General features: G+C 41.4%; 3 protein-coding genes across 14 annotated transcripts in view; 2 read left to right on the top strand and 1 right to left on the bottom strand.

The window, feature by feature from the left end:
* The window catches only part of LOC125767135 (formin-binding protein 1-like), a 60420-nt gene extending 55145 nt beyond the window's left edge, over positions 1-5275 (top strand). For 3 of the 11 annotated variants that reach the window (XM_049433406.1, XM_049433404.1, XM_049433405.1), the window contains 6 exons: positions 406-435; positions 830-1176; positions 1298-1441; positions 1906-2057; positions 2137-2297; positions 2397-5275. In XM_049433406.1, the coding sequence (XP_049289363.1) occupies positions 406-435; positions 830-1176; positions 1298-1441; positions 1906-2057; positions 2137-2297 (834 nt within the window). In that variant the 3' untranslated portion in view covers positions 2397-5275. The remainder of the gene's footprint in view (positions 1-405; positions 436-829; positions 1177-1297; positions 1442-1905; positions 2058-2136; positions 2298-2396) is intronic. The other 8 variants (XM_049433407.1, XM_049433412.1, XM_049433410.1 and 5 more) reach the window with 8 other exon arrangements.
* Positions 5276-5282: 7 nt separating this feature from the next.
* Positions 5283-8132, bottom strand: LOC125767134 (uncharacterized). Of its 2 annotated transcripts, XM_049433403.1 has the most exons (4): positions 7624-8132; positions 7155-7502; positions 6136-7069; positions 5283-6061 (listed from the first exon to the last, which is right to left on the bottom strand). In XM_049433403.1, exons 2-4 carry the CDS (start codon positions 7493-7495, stop codon positions 5414-5416), a joined length of 1923 nt encoding a protein of 640 aa, XP_049289360.1. In that variant the 5' UTR covers positions 7496-7502; positions 7624-8132; the 3' UTR covers positions 5283-5413. The 2 variants fall into 2 exon arrangements, with proteins under 2 accessions (XP_049289360.1, XP_049289359.1); XM_049433402.1 differs by having other exon boundaries at positions 7155-7629.
* Positions 8133-8316: 184 nt separating this feature from the next.
* Positions 8317-18285, top strand: LOC125767139 (potential E3 ubiquitin-protein ligase ariadne-2). The gene is made up of 5 exons (XM_049433428.1): positions 8317-9286; positions 15929-16713; positions 16788-17156; positions 17250-17513; positions 17583-18285. Exons 1-5 carry the CDS (start codon positions 9214-9216, stop codon positions 17727-17729), a joined length of 1638 nt encoding a protein of 545 aa, XP_049289385.1. The 5' UTR covers positions 8317-9213; the 3' UTR covers positions 17730-18285.
* The last annotated feature ends 2046 nt before the right edge of the window (positions 18286-20331 follow it).

The raw sequence follows: 20331 nt of genomic DNA, 5'->3' as shown, positions 1-20331 counted from the left end.
AAGCTTCATATGTCACAGTTATGTTTCCTCCCCCTGTCCTTTATGTGTGTAGTAAATAGTGTATTTCTTTTATTCCATGCTGCCTTCCTACTGAAAACGCTACTCACCAAACACAAAATAAAACCATGACACATTTACAACCAAAAACACTAAATTTTTATTAACAAAATTATTTATCATTTTTCGACGATTCATCAAAAAAAATCTCCTAATTCGGACTCATCCTCCATACGTGCGTTTGGTGTTGGTTGCGCTCGTTTTCTTGTCGATGTTTGTATATGATGCTTTTGTGGATGTGTTTGGTTGCGCTTATGGCACCTGTCGCGGTTCTAACACTTATCGGCAAACCACTAACAACACACAAAACTCTTCATCACACCAACTCCGTTTATAATACCCACCCAGAAGATTCTCGAAGCCTGCATAAATGTAAAGGTAATAATTATCCGCCGATAGCCGGAGGATACCGTGTGTGTGTGTGAGAGTTGGTTTTGGTTAGATTTAAAAAAAAAACATTCTTAAATTTTATGTATTGTATTTTACCATAATGATGCTAGATGTTGTATGTAAAGTTTGTATATTTTTCTTTCTTTCGTTAACTTATGTGTGTTTTTCTCCTGCTTTTGTTTGCATTTAGTTTAGTGTGTTTCTCAAAAGCATATTATACATTGGTATATTTAGGAAAAAGTTTGATTGTTTTCTTTCCGCTGCATGAGTTTAATTTATCGAAAGCACAACTTTCAACTACCGCCAGCGAGAAAACGTTTAGAACTGAAAGCAGATCTGGTCGTCACTTGCTAACTATCTGCCATTATCTTCAATTTTTTAGAACAACCTTTCTACGGACGGTCTGAAGGAAGATTTCAGCGACCTCCCACCGACGCAACGGCGGAAAAAGCTCACAGCAAAGGTGCAGGAGCTGCAGCAGAAGGTAGCCCAGGAGCAGGCGGCCAGCGATGGGTTGATGAAAATGAAGGGAGTGTACGAGGCGAACTCAATGCTCGGCGATCCGCGTACGGTAGAGGAGCAGCTAAATGAGTCGGTCAACCGGTTGGATAGGCTACGGCACGAACTGGGACGCTACCAAAAGCTGCTGGAGCAGGCTAACAACCAAACGTTCATTCAGCACAGTCCCCAATCAAACCGTGTGACACAGAACGGACAACGATCGTCCAGGTGAAGAGCGCAAGTCCTCAATTGACGAGGACTCTAAATGGCTCATAAGCTTTCGTGTGAGGATGTGTATATTAACGATCGTATTGTTTTTCTCTCTCTTTCTTTCTCCTATCCCTACCAGACATTCCAACGGTAGCAGTAATCATGAGAACAGTCACGAAGATAATGGTGAAGATCATCCAGACGATGCCGGTAGCCTTAGCAGGTCAGCTTCCGAAAGTAGTGTACAGCAAGCGCAAAATGGGCTTAACATTAACAACAACGGGTACAACTGAACAATTGTTTCTTGAATCCCTTTTCCCTAGCGCCTCTATTCGTAGTTACTTGTGTAGTTCCCTCAACATTCCCCTGCCAGTGTTATTGTAACTAAACATTAATAGTACTCGACGAATCCTTGTATAGAAAAAAAAATCCTCACCATTCTAATACATCTCGATGCTTCTATTGCACAATATAGTCTTTGCGAATCGTAAAAAAAATGTATTAGAACGAGTCCAAAATGTATATCAATTATATGTACATAGTCTAGTCTGCAAAAACCATTCCTCTGTCCCGTACTGTCCTGCATGGTCAATAGCAATCCTACATTGATTAACCTTTTCCTTATTATTAGTAGATTTCAATGTCCCACAGCTACTCCTCTACACTTTGATAAAATTATACAAAATTCGAACCAACTGTCACTAATATTGAACTGTTGTGTGGTTGTTTTTTTTTCACGTCCCACAGCAGCTCAGCGAGTCCGGAAAGTGGGCTGGGTACATCACACACCTCGCTACCTGGTTCCGGTCAAGGCAGCACGAACGAACAGCCAATGAATGAGGAATATTACGAAGCAGAAACGCCACTGGGAACATGCCGAGCGCTCTATCCATTTGATGGTAGTAGAATTAATCTTATTTAAAACATAAAATGGAGAACTTTATTTTATCGCAATCTTTCTTCTTTTTTTTCTTATAGCAACGAGTGAAGGCAGCATTCCAATGTCGGAAGGCGAAGAATTGCAAGTGATAGAAGTAGACCAGGGAGACGGTTGGACCCGGGTGCGACGGTTTAGCTCGAAGGGTTGGGAAGAAGGATTTGTACCGACCAGCTACATTGAGTGTACGCTGTATGCGTAGGTATGACAAAACCACAATCTACCTGAAACCCGATCAAATCAAACTAAACTGTAGGGAAGTAATTTAAATTATACTTTTTGTTTTGTTTGCTCGTTTTAGTGTTGATCACCCCTGCTATCTTTAATCGGCCGGATGTGCGGAGCAGTATCCAACCCATCCCAACTGTAAATAGTTAATATAAAATGCTGCGTGATGGGAAAAGGTTCTCCCAGCAACAACTACCTAAATGTATGCTTTAGTCGACAAATAGTAGTGGCAATTTAAAAACACAGTGCTTGCAAAAGGGACAAATACGAACCGCGAGAGATGCATAAAGAGAGATAAAGAGAGAGTGGAAGGCTCGTGGATAGTAGTGTCAAATTCTACTGACATTGCATTAGAACGATTACAAGCAGATAAAATGTTTACGCCAATATGCGTTACAAATAGAAAAGTGCACACGTTTTTTTGCGATTTTGCTCTATTGCGCCTAATAGTTCTCCATTGCCAAAAGTGACTATAATGGCGATAATGAGCAGGGTTTGAAGATAAACCAGACAGCTTTCATATCCGCACTGGTTTGCGGAAAAAAGCGGAGAGATCCATCATTCATTCATGTTTTCTTGTTCCCCTACCCGAACTAGTATTTCGCTTTGACCTTTTAGGAAATTGATCCTACATTTAGTAGCACTGTATTGCGGCATTCGAATGTGAAATCGTGCTCTATCGTTTTTAAGGTTTTTCTATCGCTATCAGTACGATGTTGAATTACAGCTACGCCAACGATGGATTGCGCGCTTTTTCAAAGGTTAGCTAGTTTCCTTTTAATACGTAGTTGGCAATTATTGTTGCTTCAGAACCATTTCAGCTAAATGTGCGCATGAATAACCCTCGAATCTAAAAAAGGCAGTCGCTACTGGAAAAAACATGTATGTATCATAAAGTAGCATAAAAGCAGTGACGAAAACATTACGCGCGTAATCTATTGCCATGAACGCTGTTGAATTCGATTAAATGATAAACTACACCAGCACGTTTGATCAGTGCACTTTAGTAACAAAAAAAAACAATCCTTAAAATATCCGCACCGTAGTTATCATCATCGAGCTTTAGTGGACATTTTATCAGAAAAGTTTTTTTTCGTTTTATTCGTTTTTCTTGTCGCTACCCTACACACAGGTTTTAAAGCTGCTTTTTCCCCCGTTCAGTTACTCCTATGTGTCCATTACATGAGCAAAACGAGGAGTTTAAAGTTGATATATCATACTAAATATCGTATCGTACATCATCATCAAAACATTATTCGCATGGAAGCGAGTGCTCCCTGAGCAGAATGAGCTGGAGCGAGCTTGGTATGGTTTAGATTAAAATAAGGAATAAAGTAAGGAAGGTGCGAAGGTAAGGGAAATACCATAGTTTTGCAACTGGAAATGAGCGACGTAAGGCATAGGATAACTGTGTTAATATATTACGCTGTATGTAGTGTCCACGTACACAATTTCTTCGTACACATTCGCGTCCATACCGTTTATTTGTCGGAATACCCGGTTAGTCAAAGCATAAACAATACGAAACGAATCAAAATAAAGTATCCTTCGTTCGTCGTCCCATCTCATCCGCGGTCCTTGTCCGATGTTTGGTATGAGATTTGAAACGTTTACATAAATTGCTGCAGTACAAGGGCGAATTCACTTTTATCAACGAACTATTACTATTCTACAAATACACAATTTCAATAGTCAATACAATTTACATACATCACCGATACAGTTAGTACTGTTGTACTTGTAAATTGTAAACAGATAAGAAAAGTGGTGATTTTGCTTCATCTTCCATTAAAAAAATCCAGATAAAACAAATAACAAATAACAGTCCTTCAACACACAAACAATAAAAAAAAACAAACAATGAAGGTTAGGTCATGCCGAAATTTATAACAATTGCCCGTTGCATGTTTGTAGCATAGAAATGCTCTAACGATACAAAGTAGAATCTGTTAGTTCAGCTATTTTTCTGAACGTTCACCAGTACTAACAAAAAAAGGTATAATCAACACACTTCAATAAAACAATCGTAGGAAGAACTGAAATCATTTACCGGAACATGTAAAGTGTTAGCTTCAGACACTCAGTAATTAAAGCAAAAGCTATATGAATATGTAAAACTCTATATATTTATACGAAAAGATACCGATATTTACGAGCGCTCAATTGACGGTAGAAAGATATGCAATACGGTGTCCAAATTTTGGTCCGTATTATAGCAAACGTTGGAATAGAAAATCTTATTGAATAACTCATCCTAAAACATGCTCACATTTTGGCACCGCCAGTATAATCTTCTTCACAACAAATCGAGAAAAACGACAAAAGTGATCCTTAAAAATTTGATCCAAAAAATTGATCAGTTAGCTCTCCCGAGAAACACAAAATCATTCTATCCTAGCTCAGTTACCATGTCTGATAAAGAGGAAAAATAATAATCGTAACAGATCAGAACTAAAACAACCAGCAAACTTATTGTCAGCAGAAAGGATAAGAAATTGAGACCGAGTGAGAGAAAAAGAGAGAGAGAGACGACGATGAAGATGCTAGATAAATAGGAAACATAACAAATTGGAAGGCGTTAGTTTAAGTTTGTAAATTAAAGAACAACAAAATTTAACACCATTTACAAAAGAAGAAACAAATGCCAACCGTGCAACCAGCTGCAATAAAACGGAGAAATTAAAATTCATGTACAAGTTACTAAGAAACACATCGGTGTTCTCTATATAGGACACTAAAACGCAATCAAAATACTTTCATTAGTTCGCTATACGGTTCCCATGTGTGTGTGTGTGCATATGGGGTCCACTATCGCACTGGTTGCACATTATGCAGAATGTTGGCATGCAATGAGTCACACTGCTAGAACAGCAGTCTCTCATTTTATAATTTAACACAAAAAACCCGCAAAACAAAGGCAGTAAGAATAAAAAAAAACTATACTCAAATGAATGACTTCTTTCGGTAATGTTTTATCGTTATCTATCGTTTAGGTTTCGATCTGTTCGAACGATTAAACTTTGAAGATGCTACCGGACGTACCGTTTTGCTATCGTGTATTTTTGAAGGTAATGATAACGCTGCAGTTATCTATATAGCAAGGGTTCCTTTAATGTCGGGTAGCATTGCAACCAACAAGCTGGCGCGCATATCTACAAGAAGCATTCGCTGCTCGCTGTTACACGTTGATTGCTCAATATTGGACAGCCCGGACCAAAGGTTCCGTCTGGAAGCACTATCCAGTTTGTGGACGGTTCCATAAACGGCTCGCACCCAATCCATCCAATGGGTTGACGAGGCTGTTTGTTGCTGCTGACAGAGGCATGCAATTTTTCTCAGTACCTTACCCAGTAACGGTCCGGTAAGACTACACTTCGATAGCAGTACGGATGCATTTAACCGGGCAGTAGCGGTGGCTCTTTTCGTCGATAATACCGCAACGAGCGTTTCGGTTTTGAACATCCCTAAAAGCTTAGTGGCCCATGCATCATCACTGGACAGGATCATTCGTTGCTGCAGAATTGCAAGCTGCTGGTGGAAGATAACCCTTCGGCCAAAGTTTTCCGGTTGCAGCTGAAACAACCACTCTATACGGTGAACCGTAACTGGCAGTCGTCCGAAAACGTTTTCTGTTCTCTTGTTCATATGTACGTTCATACTCCCGCTGGATAGAATTGCTTTTAACTTTTCCTCTGGCTGTGAGACATTTTTAACAAACGCTTCTGTGTTTGAATATCGCTACAAATAGGAAATACGAGATATCAGATAATTTCAGCAAGTGAAGAAAACAACATCTGGAATGTACACCATACCGATAGTCCGTCGATAAAGTGTTTCACGAGAAAGCTAGGAACCTTCCAGCGCTTGTAGTAAATTATGTTGACCGACGCGATAAGATTGTAGATATAATCCAGCTCCAAACTACGACTGCTAGTTCCTTCGAGTAAATCGAGATGTCGAATTACAAACACAAAACAAACGCTCTCGATATTTAACTTGGAACGTGGGATATTTAGACAAAGATAGTTGCCATTTGTCAGCTGTTCCAAATCGATATCGTTTAGCATCTTTTCAATCAGCTTCAGAAATGCATGAAAATGTACGGTCCGCTTGATCGGTTCGTATCGAAACAGGCTGTGAGACAGCACTATCGTCAGGATGGTTTTTACCTTATGCAGCAGTATGCCATTCCTCAAATGTTTTGCAACACATAGCAACCGTACAAGACGTCTTGTACCGCCGCCGATCGCATCTGCCAGCAAACGAACGATATCCAGCTTCAGTTGTGTAGAGATATTGCGCTTAAGCATACCATACAGTACGTATAGCAACAGCTCAAAGCTCCGGACCGTGGTCCATTCCGTCACCAGACGGGTAAATATCTGTTCGTACACCAACCGCAACAGAACCTCCACCGGATGTACTGTAGAGGTTTGCGGGCTATAAAACACGTCCAGTATGCTGTAAGCAAGAACGTTTAGTTCGGTCGCCACGGTTACCTCATCCGGGAGCCGTTTGGTGGACGCAATGACGCAACGGATAAGCGTACCGATTCCCCACTGCTTGTAAAGATTGGGTTTGAATCTGCACCATTCCAGCGTTGAACGTACCGCTTGAAGAATGGTTTGACGCTCCGTCAAATTTGTGATCGGGAAACGGTACATCAGCACTAAAATGCATTTCATCACTGCCACCGGAAAAGAATCGACAGAAACGATACCATTTTCCAACACGATACACGATACTCTGTGTCGACGAGGAGAGTAAAATGTAATTTTAGTCCGATTTTTAATGTTTAGCGTTCGAATGTTACCGTACAATGCTACCGTACCTGTTCAGATAGTTTGCCAGTTTGGCACAGTTGGCTTTATCCAAGGCGTTCGAAATGTACGATAATAATTTTCGATAAGAGCATATTACCTCGTCCATTGCCACGCGATTCGTTAGGAGCTTTATTATAATCTTCATAGCACAGGCAATCGATTCAAAGCGAACTTCGTAAGATTGATTCAGTTGGTTGCACGTGTTCCGTACTTGCTCTTCGGAGAATGGCCCGTTTTGGTGGGTTTCGTAATAGATTCTTTGCATTAGCAGCTTTTTCTTTTCCGGCGTAAGTGATATGGCGTAAATGTTGCTGATGGTTGCTTTACGAAACTTAAATGGTTTATCCATTGCAGTCCTGAAAGGGAATCGGAAACAAATTTGACCGTTTGCTTGGTATCAATCGGGCCACTGTAGACCGATGCCTACTTCGCCTACTAAGCATAATTCTTTTCGATTTTCATTCATTATTCGTTTACCTTTTGATGCTACAAACAATGAAAGTGTAATATCACGATGGATTGGTATTAAAACTTATTAAATTATTTAGTAAAGATTTTAGTTTTGTAACAATTTTTTTAAGAATCCAACGGTTATGGAACGAAACTAACCTGCTCTAAACTGTGCTTGATCTTTCTGGCTGTCAAACAGATCCGGAACTAGTGATGGACAAATGTTGTCCTTGTTAAGAAGTTATGTCTTTTACTATTTTTTACAGTAATTTTTAAGCTGAAAAATGAATGTTTTTATTAGAAACACCATAGTAAATAGTTGCATTAGTACAAATGTAACCCGTAGAACTAATTTGAGTGATCATATTTTAGAATGATTCGCTTGGGACGTTTGGATCGGATTCAACAGTTCTTTCTCATGCTGTCATATTGCAAAACGACCAACATAGAGGAGGTGAGTTCATTAACAATAAGCACAATTGTATTTTCGAAAAATATTAAACAGAAAAAGTATACATTTATGCGTAAATTAGAAAATGTGTTTCATTTGAAATTATTAAAATGATTTTGTAGAGCACTGGAAATTCATAGTTGAATCGCTTCCATAATGAATCCAAAATGCACGCGAAAGGGAAGCGTGTTGTCAACTGTCAAATCTGACATTCAACGTAAGTGACAGCAGCGTGCAATGGACGTACCTGTGCGCCATGCAGCTTGCTCGCATAATCACATTACAAAGCGTACGGGAGTGTTTGTTTGGTGTGTTGTTGCAAGGAAAGAACGTTGTCTTTCTCTGCACGGAAAATTCCAGCCTTCCTTTGGTAGTGAACCGATTATTTCGCACGATTCAATTCGTTGGACCTGTCGTAGTGGAACGTTCTCCAACGTGTGGTAAATGCCAGTGCCAGTAAGTTTAGCTACAAGTGCCAAACAGTAAAATGGCTTGAACCTAAGCCAGCAACGAAATTGTGGCTTGAGAGTGCACCTTTCATGTTCGTGCGATGTTGTGCGTGTTTATGCTTCCTGTTTTGCGTTGGTAAAGCATAACATCCTCCAGTAGGGGAATCGTACAGCCAAATATGGTTTTTGATCTCGTACACCGTACCACTAGTGTTCCTCTGAAAGCGAGTGTTTTCCTAATGCGCGTCTACCCTCATAAAGTGGTTCGGTAAGATCGCTAGTGTGTGTATGTGTGTGTGTGTGTGCGTTTATTACTAAAATTTGCACTAACTAAAGTAGGTTCCGTACAACGTTCCAACTACTGGGAAGTGAAATTAAAAGGCAGCTGTGAAAATCTCTCAAATGTTGCTTCCATTACCACAAATTACAACAACGATAGCGAGCGTGTGCAAAAATTAGCAACAATTGCGTGTGTGCGATAATAGTCAAGTGTGGGTGTGTGTGCGCGTGGATGTGTGTTTGTTCCAAGCAGGGCTGGGGGTGGAACGGAATTGGTGGGAAAATTTCGCACCCAAGAAAGTGAAGGTGATTTTTCATGAGTAGTAAGCAGCAACAACTACCAGCTACAAAGAAGCCACAGAAAGAAAGAATCGAACGCATTATAGAAGGCTACAATCATATCTTGCTAATCCTGTAAAAGACACACAACTAGTTACAATGGCGGACCAAGAATCGGACATGGAATATTCGTCCGACAATGATTACGAATTTGAGGATTATTACAACTCAGGTAAGACGTGTTCTGCGTGGTGTGTGTGTGGTACATTAATTCATTTAAGTTTTCTACTTTTCGGTACGATGTCTTTTTTTATTGCCACGCGGTGCTCTACCTCCAATTCCTCCGGGGGGCACACATTTGCCTTCCCCAGTTCCGGTTGACTGATTGCACAAGAAAGTCAAAAAGACAAGGAACGATGGTGTGGAAGTGTTATTCCATTCCGTCCTGGATAGAACAGCGAATATCTAGATTGCTCATTGTACGATGAACTCATGCTTCACGCAGAATGAGCTGCATATAGGCAGCTTTTCTAGTTCAATCGCCAACAAACAATCGCGAAAGAAGAAGGAACTCCTCCCATCCCTCCTCGGAACTGTACAGCAGTTTCGTGTAGTGTGCGATTGTTTCACTTCCCTATTGCTAAGAAGCCGCCTCACGTAGCTAAGCGCACACTGTACGGTGTAAAGCGCGGTGCGCGATCGTTACGGTTGTTAGTTGCGTATATGTACACACCGTCGCTCGATCCGCTCGCACAACCTGCCGCCACGGCCAGCCACCGGGTACCGTGCTTGGTTGAATGCGTTATGCTGGGAGATATGGTAAAGTGTGCTGGTCTTTCTGTGTTCCACCTTCGTTCACTGAATCACACGCTTCCCGTACGAAATTTCAATCCTTTTCCTTCCTATCATCGTCGTCATCAACATCATCAATTTTACGATCATCAGGTGGTGTGTACAGCACCGTCCGTTTGAATCATCGTGGCTCATGTTCAGCGAACTGTTCCAAATGTTTCGGGTCCATCCCGAAACTGGGTGGCGTATCGTTTCATATACCACCCCCTTAACTGCCGCATTTTCACTCTACACCACCACACGCACTGACCAACTAGATGATGGCCCTCGGGGGAGGTCAATGGCACACCAGCTTCGTACGGTGGATTTTAATGCTTACAGCGAGAGCCGGCGGAAATGATGCTTGGTAGAATGGAAAACAAAAAAAAAATGCCAACCCAAACCACGGTCAAGATATACGTTGCAGCTTTACAACGCGAGCATATTTTCCCTGCGATTGTGGTAAAATTTCGTCGAGTCACAGCTATTAATAGAGAGCATTATAAATTCTTAATTTACATGATTTTGGAGGACGAATTAAAACAAAGCGCGCGAAGCAATACGCATGTACGCATGTAACGGAAGAGAATTTTACCTCCACAATGTACGGTCGGAATTAGTTTTCACACGCAAAGTATTACCCGGCTTAACGGCAACGGGACGAACTAGGGTTAAAAGCAGATGTAAACAACCAAACTTAGTGGCAAACACTACTGCCAAAGCACATCCAGCAATCGAGGAAAAGAAAAGTTTACTAGAAAGATTTAGTAGCGTGGCGCTATAATCGTGCCGTAGGCGCTTGTTGCGGGCTGTAATTATTGCTCTCAAGGAAAGCGATCGGAACTACTACCTCAGCATATGTGCACACACTCTAATTAAACATCTCGAGCTGTGCAAAGGGTCTGCTTGTTGTAAACATTATAATTCCTTGTACAGCACATCTATCTATTGGCTAGGCTGCGATTAACTAAACTGGTAGCATTTGTCGTTCACACTGTTGCGCACAGGTTGACCGTGAAATTGTTTACTGTGCGGCATTCGGATGGAAGGATTTTTGTTGTTGTGCAAAATTAATAAAATTTCTTATTCCACTTGTTAGGATTTCATGAAATGTTTGATATTTGTTAAATGGGAATTGTTAGTTGGGTGCATGGGTTTGACACTTGTAATTATAATGTAAATACGGGATTAAATTATTGTAACGATCTTTTTTTGTATCCGGCCGCTCAAGTAACAGCATTAATTAATAAAAGACACAAAGTAGGATTCAGTCCCAACAACGCTTATTGCACAAAAAATTGAACAATTCCTTTAGTACATTAGACTTTGCTTTGTTAAACCTCGTAATAGAGAAACGAAGAACGTCCCTCTCCATTGCAAATGTAGTTATTGTTATGACTTCAGCATGTAGTAAACACGTAGTAAAGTTCCAACTACAAACCATGATAACGGAAGAGTGGAAACACCTTCCTCCGCGTCTTGATCGACGACGCAAAGATCACGCTTGATTCGCCTCCCTGGAGGGACGTGTTTTACACCATCCGCGTGTCGATCGGAATGGAATCGTCGTGGGGTATTTGTCCTCGCACTTACCAACCATGTTCTCAGTTTCCTTGCATGTTGGTCATGAAAGCATTGAACTGCGGGAGGTCACCAGACGATGCTGATGCTGCCGACGAGCCTGCGGTGCCGCGATTGCTTCTCGTGGTGGTGGGTTTCATTACTTCGCGTCACTGTCGCGAACATGGAGATGAAAAGAGAAAGAGCAACCTGAAAGTCGCGAACGGAACGAGTGAAACAGAAGGGACATATAAAAACACGATAAAGAAACCATTCAAGCTAAACATCTTTTCGCATAATGATGCGCGTAGCGTGTGTCGTCACGATGTAACGATTTTGGGATGGTGGCAATATCACTTGTGAGGTCAGTGATACTCAGTGGTGATTGTGGAAGAAGCAAGACACGTGGAAAGGAAATGGGCTACGACTACAAAGCCTAGACCTTGTCAATTTGCCACGGTTGGGGGCTTGTTGAGGTCTTCTGTTTTTTATTTTATATGTGAAAACACACGGCATCGGTAAACATGCCACCGAAACCGAAAGTGAACAAACCCCCCGTCTCCGATCGATCGAGCTCCAAAAACTGTTGCCAGGGAGAAAAGATACAATCATCAGACGAAGATGCACACATTGGACAAGGTCTTTTTGCTGTGTGTTTTGTTCACGGGCGGGAAGAGTGAAAGTTGTTTACTTTCCGTTAAGCTTTCTTTTATTTATAAAATCTAATTAGGTATCTTCGGGTTTTAACAGCTGTGAAGTGATCAAATTTCTTAGTATCAATGATGAAATATGACAATAAAATGACAATTTCAAAAGATTTCGCCGAGGAATGGCACACAAAAATGTAGCTTGTTCCGTTGAAGAAATGGTACATCTATCCATAATTTCATAGAATGTACAATTTGAGAGATTCGCTGGAGCAAACTGTGTCCTAAAATAACATTTCCCCTCGAGACTTTCCTCGCAACCAATTGAAAAGCTATTCACCAGTATATCAGAGTATTTATATGACTTCATAATGGCTAAATACCGCATAGCTCTAACATGCTAAGCATTCGTAAACATTTCTCATTAACGCAATATTCTTAGAGGAAAATCGTTAACGCCCTAGAACGTGCGTCACTCGATACAAAAATAAAATGCTGATTATAATCACCGACACGGGAACACAATTCGAACATGCTGATAAAGTCACACATAGAGAGTATCGATTGCTCTTTCGATCGTACGAGATTATATACGAATTTTATTTTTTCCAATGGTTTTTGGCTAATCCTACGGAAAATATGTTATTTCTCGTGCTGTACGTTTCGTCTAGCTTCGTTGGTGATGCAATTAAAAGTTTATAACGAATTTCTCGCACTCTGTCTACGTCATAACTGGCGACGATATGATTGCAAAAGGTCATAGATAAACGAGAAAGTTCAATTTTAAATTTGTTTTTGTTTCATAAACATCAACCAACCACATGGCAGATATGTATGTTGGTGGGTGAAAATTTTTCAAAATCTCTAGGGTGGCTGGATTTAGGGAAATAAGGTTCATCTGTCACCTCTTTAATATCCCACGCTTAGCAAAGGTCATCCGAGATTCGGGGGTAAAATATGCTTTTGAGGAGCAAGTTAATGCAGATTTTGGAATATGCAGTGGAGCACCGATTACACGGGTACCTTTTACCCGGCTGTCCCATTATCCGTGCTGCTCGTAAATGACAGTTCCAAAAGCGAATTGACATATTCACTGCAAATCGGTGATGGCAAGAAATAAAAACCTCAATAGGGAATGATACAATTTGCTTGCAAGTTCGACCACATAGAACAGATTTATTTTGCAAAGTGCACCTAAGAATATTAACATTTTGCTGTAGAAATATATTTATCAATAAAAAGAGTTGTGCCTATTATCCGTAATGTTCGCTTATCCGGCAGGGGCCAAGTCCCGATGAGCACTGATATTCGGCGTTCCACTATAATTGGTTCACAGTTTTTATATGTAGGATAAACTCAGGGCACCAAGGACAGGCATTAAAAGGCATAAAAAGATTTTGTATTTCCTTCAGTAATATAAGCGTCTTAGATATTAGACATATTCAAGTCTTCCAATGCTGGCAAAAAAAATCTTAGTCACGTATAAGGAAAAATGCTTAGAAGGAATTATGGCTCACTCAAATAATTATACAACACCATGTTTGAAAAGTACTCCAATTCATTTGTGGAGGTCATTTTACTTATCATCGTTACGGCATCACATTGCTCACATAACACAAAACCAGTATGAAACAGCTTTGGAAGCCTCACAATTTCACAGCTTTGCTCAAGGACTGGGTCTTAGGCTTTGGTGCTGCAATGTATCTCATCGCAAATACTTATGCGAAACGAAGAACACAAACACCCGACACTGACCATCAGACGGCCCAAAACAACCGCATCGTGTCCAGTCCTTCTGGTGGTCAAAGTTACTGCACCGCCTCATTATTTATGAAGCTTTCTATCCGAAAAAAACCTGGTTCAATCCCGTTGGTCCCTACAACAGCAAACGACAAAATCGGATGTAATTCGCTCGCTCTCTCTCTCTCTGACTCCCTCTTCCCCTCTGTAGCTGCGTCACTACACAAACCGGATAAATATAGCGTTCGGCGGACCATTTGTACATTACGCGAAAGCAGCACTTCTACACCGTAGCAGTAGGAGCTTTTGTCGCAATTGCAATCAATTTCTAAGCTTTTCTTGTTCTTCCCACACGTGTGCAGGGATGGTTGACATTTTGCGCCAAGGCCAAGGGACGACGCACCGCCGGTAATCAATTCTTGCTGGTGGTCTGTCATCGCCCATGCTTTTCGCGCGCTAACACAAGCTAAAGGGGGTTTAGTGAGACGTGTTGTTCTATAAAAATAACCTGGCCGATTTGCTTGGGAGTGAAGGACATGTTGGCTTAGGACGGTTCCTGGTTGGCTGGTTCCCTTCAAAGGTCAATCTCTTATTTTAGCTGTTGTCGTAATATAACTTTCTTGTTAACGAGATATGGAGATTGCATAGAGAGTGATTACTCTACACAGCAATCAGATTACTCTTAATTTACAAAACAACGTCTCTTATCGTCTCAAAATGAGTTTAATGGAACTGTTTATGTTTCGCAAAATAGGTCACTATCGCCGGCAGGCAAGCTGTCAATCACTCATTCACTGAGACCTAGAGTCAACGAATGCCTGCCCCACATTTCCATCACGAATGTGATTAAGATCTACAACAGATGTTCGCGTTAAATGTCATAACGTAATATTTCTATCCGGTTAAACTTATGTACATATGCTTTCGTCTCATCTGGTTTGAAGTTGAAATCCGATTATGAAACCAACCGCTATCCAATAGGTGGGTTGTCCACCTTGGAAGGATGTGTTTGGCATTCACATGAAGTGGACATAACCTCAAACTAATGAGATTTTGTATCGGATCTTGCTTTATCGATGTGTGTGGTATGCAAAGTATACCTTTTTTCGCGAACGAAATTCTTTCGACGATAGAGCGAATCCTTCTCTGGGTCGACACTATAAGTCATCTGACAAGGATCTCCAGTTCGCACGAAACGAGTTATTTAAAAATTATCACTTCAAATATGTCGATGTGTTTAGCAAATGTGTGGAACGATCAAAAGAAAAAAAAAGACAAACAGATCAGATGCTTTTTTTCAACGATCACTTTGTTTGTTGTGAGTGCCAGAGGTGTCAAACATATGTTCGTTAGGATTGATTTGCCTCACTGTTTGAAGCTGTTGTAGTTATAATTAGGAATGCGCGTATTGAATCAGAACCGTTCGATTCGTTCCAATCTTTATACTGAGTGAACGAGATCCGCACAATAGAATTATGTATGACGATTCTTCCGCACGCCAACCGTACGGCGACAGTGCAATGTGAGGATATTAGGATTTGAGGATTAGCATGGATTCTTGAATCCACTCCGACCTATAAAAACCGGAGTATACTCCGAAGTAATTGCTCCGGATTAATCGGGATTTAACTCCGGAGTAATTCCGGAGTTACTCCGAAGTTACTCTGGAATGAAAATTGAAGATTTACTTATTACTACTTCACATGTGTAGTAAAAAAACCGAATGATCAACACCGCCTCACGGACGACGGGCGAAAGAACTGCCGTACGAGTTCAGTTCACAACACTGATCGAACTGGACCGCACTCAATCCTTTACAACAGGAATCGGCAGAGTTATCACCAAAAGGGTCAGGCAGTAAAAAATAACCTGAAACTGCGGGCCATATACTTGAAATCAATCTTGAAACATGTGGAAATAGGGTTTCTTGCGGGCCAAATCAAATCGTCTAGCGGGCCGGACTTTGCCGCCCTCAGCTTTAAAAAAATCGTTTGTCCCTTGTCTAGTTATAATACATACAGTAACTGTATTTTCCTGTTTGCCATGAAACAATGAACTCACACACATGGTTCATCTTTTTTTTTTACCTTCCCCAGGTGAAGATTGTGACATCGAGCAGATCGATCCGAAGCGTACCGATCCGGAATATTTTGTGTACGAGTGTTTGAACGTGGAGGAGGTTGAGAAGCTGTTGAATGAGTCGGTTGAAAAGCTTAGCACGCAGCTACAAATTACGCCATCGCTAGCCAAGGTGCTGCTACACGAGACCCGCTGGAACACGGTTGAAGTGATCGAGCGGTACCGGAACAACGCCTCCAATCTGCTGGTCAGTGCACGGATTAAAGCGGCCGCACCCTCGGTGCCACCGCCAGCACAATTACCCGTCCCGTCTACGTCCTCTGTCGCCGTGGTGGTCGCTACTGGTGCCACCTGCTCATTCGTCTCATCCGTCCCTGGCTGCTCGGCCAGCACAGCAATACCGGGAACGAGCAGCAGCAGTAATGTTAGTAGTAGTAAAGCTCATCAAACCATCGGGTCCACCGGCACTACAACGACGGCAACGGTGACGGCTTGCTGCTACCGTACGCAACTCTGTCCGGTTTGCGTTACGGTGCAATCGACTGACAAGTTTCACTCACTGTCCTGTCAGCATTCGTTCTGCCGGGACTGTTGGGCGATGCACTTCGAGATACAAATCGGGCAAGGAATTTCAACCCAGATCGAATGTATGGAGCAGCGCTGTGATGTGCGCGTACCGGAAGATCTCGTGCTGACGTTACTGAATCGACCGATGTTGCGTGATAAGTATCAACAGTTTACGTTCGCCGACTATGTTAAATCACATCCGGAACTACGCTTCTGTCCCGGTCCAAACTGCCAGGTAAGGGGCACTGTCTACTATTAACGAATTTCATTCGGTATTAAATGGTTTGCTTTCTCATACCATCCCCCCAGACAATCATCCGTAGCCAGGACATTAGCCCGAAGAAGGCTGTCTGCCGGATGTGTAAGACCGCGTTCTGTTTCCGGTGCGGGACCGATTATCACGCACCGACCGACTGCCAGATCATACGCAAATGGTTGACCAAGTGTGCGGACGATAGCGAAACGGCCAACTACATCAGTGCCCATACGAAGGACTGCCCGAAATGTCACATCTGCATCGAGAAGAATGGTGGCTGCAATCATATGCAGTGCTTCAATTGCAAGCACGATTTCTGCTGGATGTGTCTCGGTGACTGGAAGGCACACGGGTCGGAGTATTACGAGTGTTCGCGGTATAAAGAAAATCCAAACATCGCCCACGAATCGGTACACGCGCAGGTAAGAGCTTCGGAAGCTTGAGAAGCAGGTGTAGGTTTTTTTTTGTTGAAAAATGCTACTTTAACCTGTTGACTCCTTGTGTTTTTTCCATAGGCTCGGGAAGCACTCAAGAAGTACCTACACTATTACGAGCGTTGGGAAAACCATTCAAAATCGCTTCAGCTCGAGCAGCAGACGCTAGATCGGATGCGAACACGCATCAATGAGAAGGTGATGAAGGGACTCGGTACGTGGATCGATTGGCAGCATCTGTTCGATGCAGCTACCCTACTAGCCAAGTGTCGTTACACACTTCAGTACACATACCCGTACGCGTACTACATGGAATCGAGAAAGGAGCTGTTCGAGTATCAGCAGGTACGTACTGCATGCGCCTGAGACCATACGATAATAATATCTATGCCAAAATGTGACATATTCTTTTAGGCTCAGCTCGAAGCGGAAATAGAGAATCTTTCCTGGAAGGTAGAACGGGCGGAAACGACCGATCGTGGTGAGTTGGAAAACCAAATGGACATTGCGGAAAAGCGACGAACGACGCTGCTGAAAGATTTCTTTCCAACGGAAGCGTAAAAGTAGGGGGGGTGGGGGAGGGAAAAGATTCTTTTTCGAACAAAAACTTAATTCTTCCACCGAACGAAGGGTGCGCGCGTGCGTTACATTATAGCTACTATTATAGCAACAAGAGCTACTACTACAACAAATGCTACTATTACGATTTGTACACATTTAGCATGTAAAAGCAACGTACTACACCCGTGTTCCTGCAGCAGGGTATTTTAGGGTAAGGTATTTTGGATTCTTAGAAAAGCGCCAGCAATGAAGCTACTATCCGATAGAACGACGAAGAAAACAAAAGAAACCAGAAAAGACATACGCGATCTTCAGAGCAGCATTGATGCAGTGTGAGTGAGTGGATGCAGCAAAACTATTAGTGACGTATATTTTGCTTAGCTTTAGATTAGTTATGAAGGTAAAGAAAAAGTCACGTGGCGTGTTACGAATATGGCTAGGGCAAGTAAATACAATCTTAAGTAGTAAATAGAAGAAACGCTGAAAAAGACGCTTGCGTCAAGTGCAATGAGGGAATAAAAATTGAAAACATTATGCTTAACAGCAATACACAGAAGCAATCCGTGTTCAGATGATCTTAGATGGGCCGAACCCAGCTAAACCATGTCTCAGCAATTGTTGACATAAAGTGCACCAGTTTCGGGATGATTTTGGTTTTTGATTATTTAACGCTTTTTAAAGCATTCATCAATCGTCATTTGCTTTTTCTAATGTCAAAATACATCGATATTACTATCTACACAAGTTTTTAATTCTTTCTCACTGGAACGAGTTTAAGAATTGTGTTAATTGTAGAACTTTTATGAAGAGTTCTCTGCTGCAAACAATGGTGGATCAAACCCGTTGGAGGTCTTAGGCGGAATAGCTATTTGGGGGACCCTTATCAATACAAAACTGCTGACTGGGAGGGGAATAATTTACTTCAGCTTTAAGGCAAACTTTTGTTTTGAACCTTACACGAACTACACAACATTTTTCATAGCCGCCAGAAACTGTCCTGTCAATTGCTTCAACTAAAAATCTTATTTTCGATGTTTGTGATTGAATGTGGTTTACTTACCTTACGGTAAACGGTACTTTGATAACTTTTTGGCTCAAAAAAAAATAACACATGCTTTTTTCTGGGCAAAAAGGCACATACACGTTTCAATGCGCTTTGACATATTTAAAACTACAATTGTGACATTTTTCACGCAATAACTCACTTTTTTACGAAAAAACAACATTTGCTTTTTTATGCAGAAAGGTGCACTACACACTTTAATGAGCTTTGGCATATTTAAAACACCACACTCGCCTACAATGGCCACATTTTTCACGTAATAAGGTTATCACGAACTCACGCCAATAAGCAATAACCTCACTTTTTTCACGAAAAAACATTTGCTTTTTTCTAAACAGAAATGCATATATACACTTCAATGAGCTTTGAAACATTTAAAACACGATACTCGCCTACAATGGCCACATTTTTCACTACACGCAACAAGCACCATTGAGAAATGAACATCACTTTTTGGCACCAAAAAAATCGCCATTTGCATTTTTTATTCACTGCACAAAGGCACAGACACACTTTTCAATGCGCTTAGGCGCTCTTAGGCCCAAAACACTCGCCACATTTTTCTAAACACTAATTCACGCCAATAAGCCATAAACTCATTGAAAAATGGACATCACTTTTTTTCACCAATAAACCAACACTTGCAATTTTTTTCTGTCCACAAAGGATGAGGAGCCACTTTCCGCAACATTTATCGAAAGTTTATTTTTAATTAATTCAAAATGATATTAATTATCCGATGCTAAAAAAACCAACACTACCTGTTTATTGCATGGTTTTATGATAAAACTCGTTGTCAAAATGCACTGCACAACACAAACACAAATAATTTGCAAGCTTAGTACACGCACTGATTTTAAACTTCCTTACACTCACACACGTACCCTGGAGTGAGAACGCTAGAACGTACATTGCCTGCGCATGTAAGCGAAAGATGGAAAAAAGGCTTGTTATCACGATCACCACGAACTACCCGATACCGTTAGATTCCGCATTGTTTCGGGGTGGCTTATTCAATCCCGAAAGAGGTTATAACGAGGCAAACACACACTACCTCAATACACCTGCTTCAATGACGTCTTTCACTTACAAAAGGAAACATCGGATGGAATTAAAATGCAATTAGCGATGAAAATTTTGCATTTTCTTCTGGAAGATAACACTGTTTGCGACTTTTGGGCCAATTTACTTTTACCCAGTGGCATTCTTCTTTCACTTACACTTACTAACAAGTAGCACGGCAGCATACGCTGACACAATCCAAGCCGACGCTGGCCACAATTTTAACACGTGCTAAACAAAAATCTTCACTGTTTAACATTACATCAACACACGAATTGACGTACTTACTATACATCAGGAAAGGATATTACTTTTTGGCAGCGAAAAAAACCAACTCTTGTTAAAACAATTCTTTATACAAAGCAAGGGTGCCGCTGTCCGCACATTACCGAATTACATTCCTAACTTAAATGTATCGCTGTCCGATCACTACTGATCACAATTTCTCCTTATGTCATGAGATAATCTCTCCTGCTT

This window comes from Anopheles funestus, chromosome 3RL, assembly GCF_943734845.2.
Source record: "Anopheles funestus chromosome 3RL, idAnoFuneDA-416_04, whole genome shotgun sequence".
NCBI classification, from domain to species: Eukaryota; Metazoa; Arthropoda; class Insecta; order Diptera; family Culicidae; genus Anopheles; species Anopheles funestus.
This window is presented reverse-complemented; position numbering and strand designations above follow the sequence as displayed.

Excerpts from the sequence above, each read along its gene's own strand:
- LOC125767134 (XM_049433403.1), bottom strand. The coding sequence starts at position 7,495 with ATGGATAAACCATTTAAGTTTCGTAAAGCAACCATCAGCAACATTTAC. Across the intron at positions 7,070-7,154 it reads CTGGCAAACTATCTGAACAG|AGTATCGTGTATCGTGTTGG; the intron begins GTACGGTAGCAT and ends TCGTCGACACAG. Across the intron at positions 6,062-6,135 it reads ACTTTATCGACGGACTATCG|CGATATTCAAACACAGAAGC; the intron begins GTATGGTGTACA and ends TCCTATTTGTAG.
- LOC125767139 (XM_049433428.1), top strand. The coding sequence starts at position 9,214 with ATGGCGGACCAAGAATCGGACATGGAATATTCGTCCGACAATGATTAC. Across the intron at positions 9,287-15,928 it reads TGAGGATTATTACAACTCAG|GTGAAGATTGTGACATCGAG; the intron begins GTAAGACGTGTT and ends TACCTTCCCCAG. Across the intron at positions 16,714-16,787 it reads GTCCCGGTCCAAACTGCCAG|ACAATCATCCGTAGCCAGGA; the intron begins GTAAGGGGCACT and ends CCATCCCCCCAG.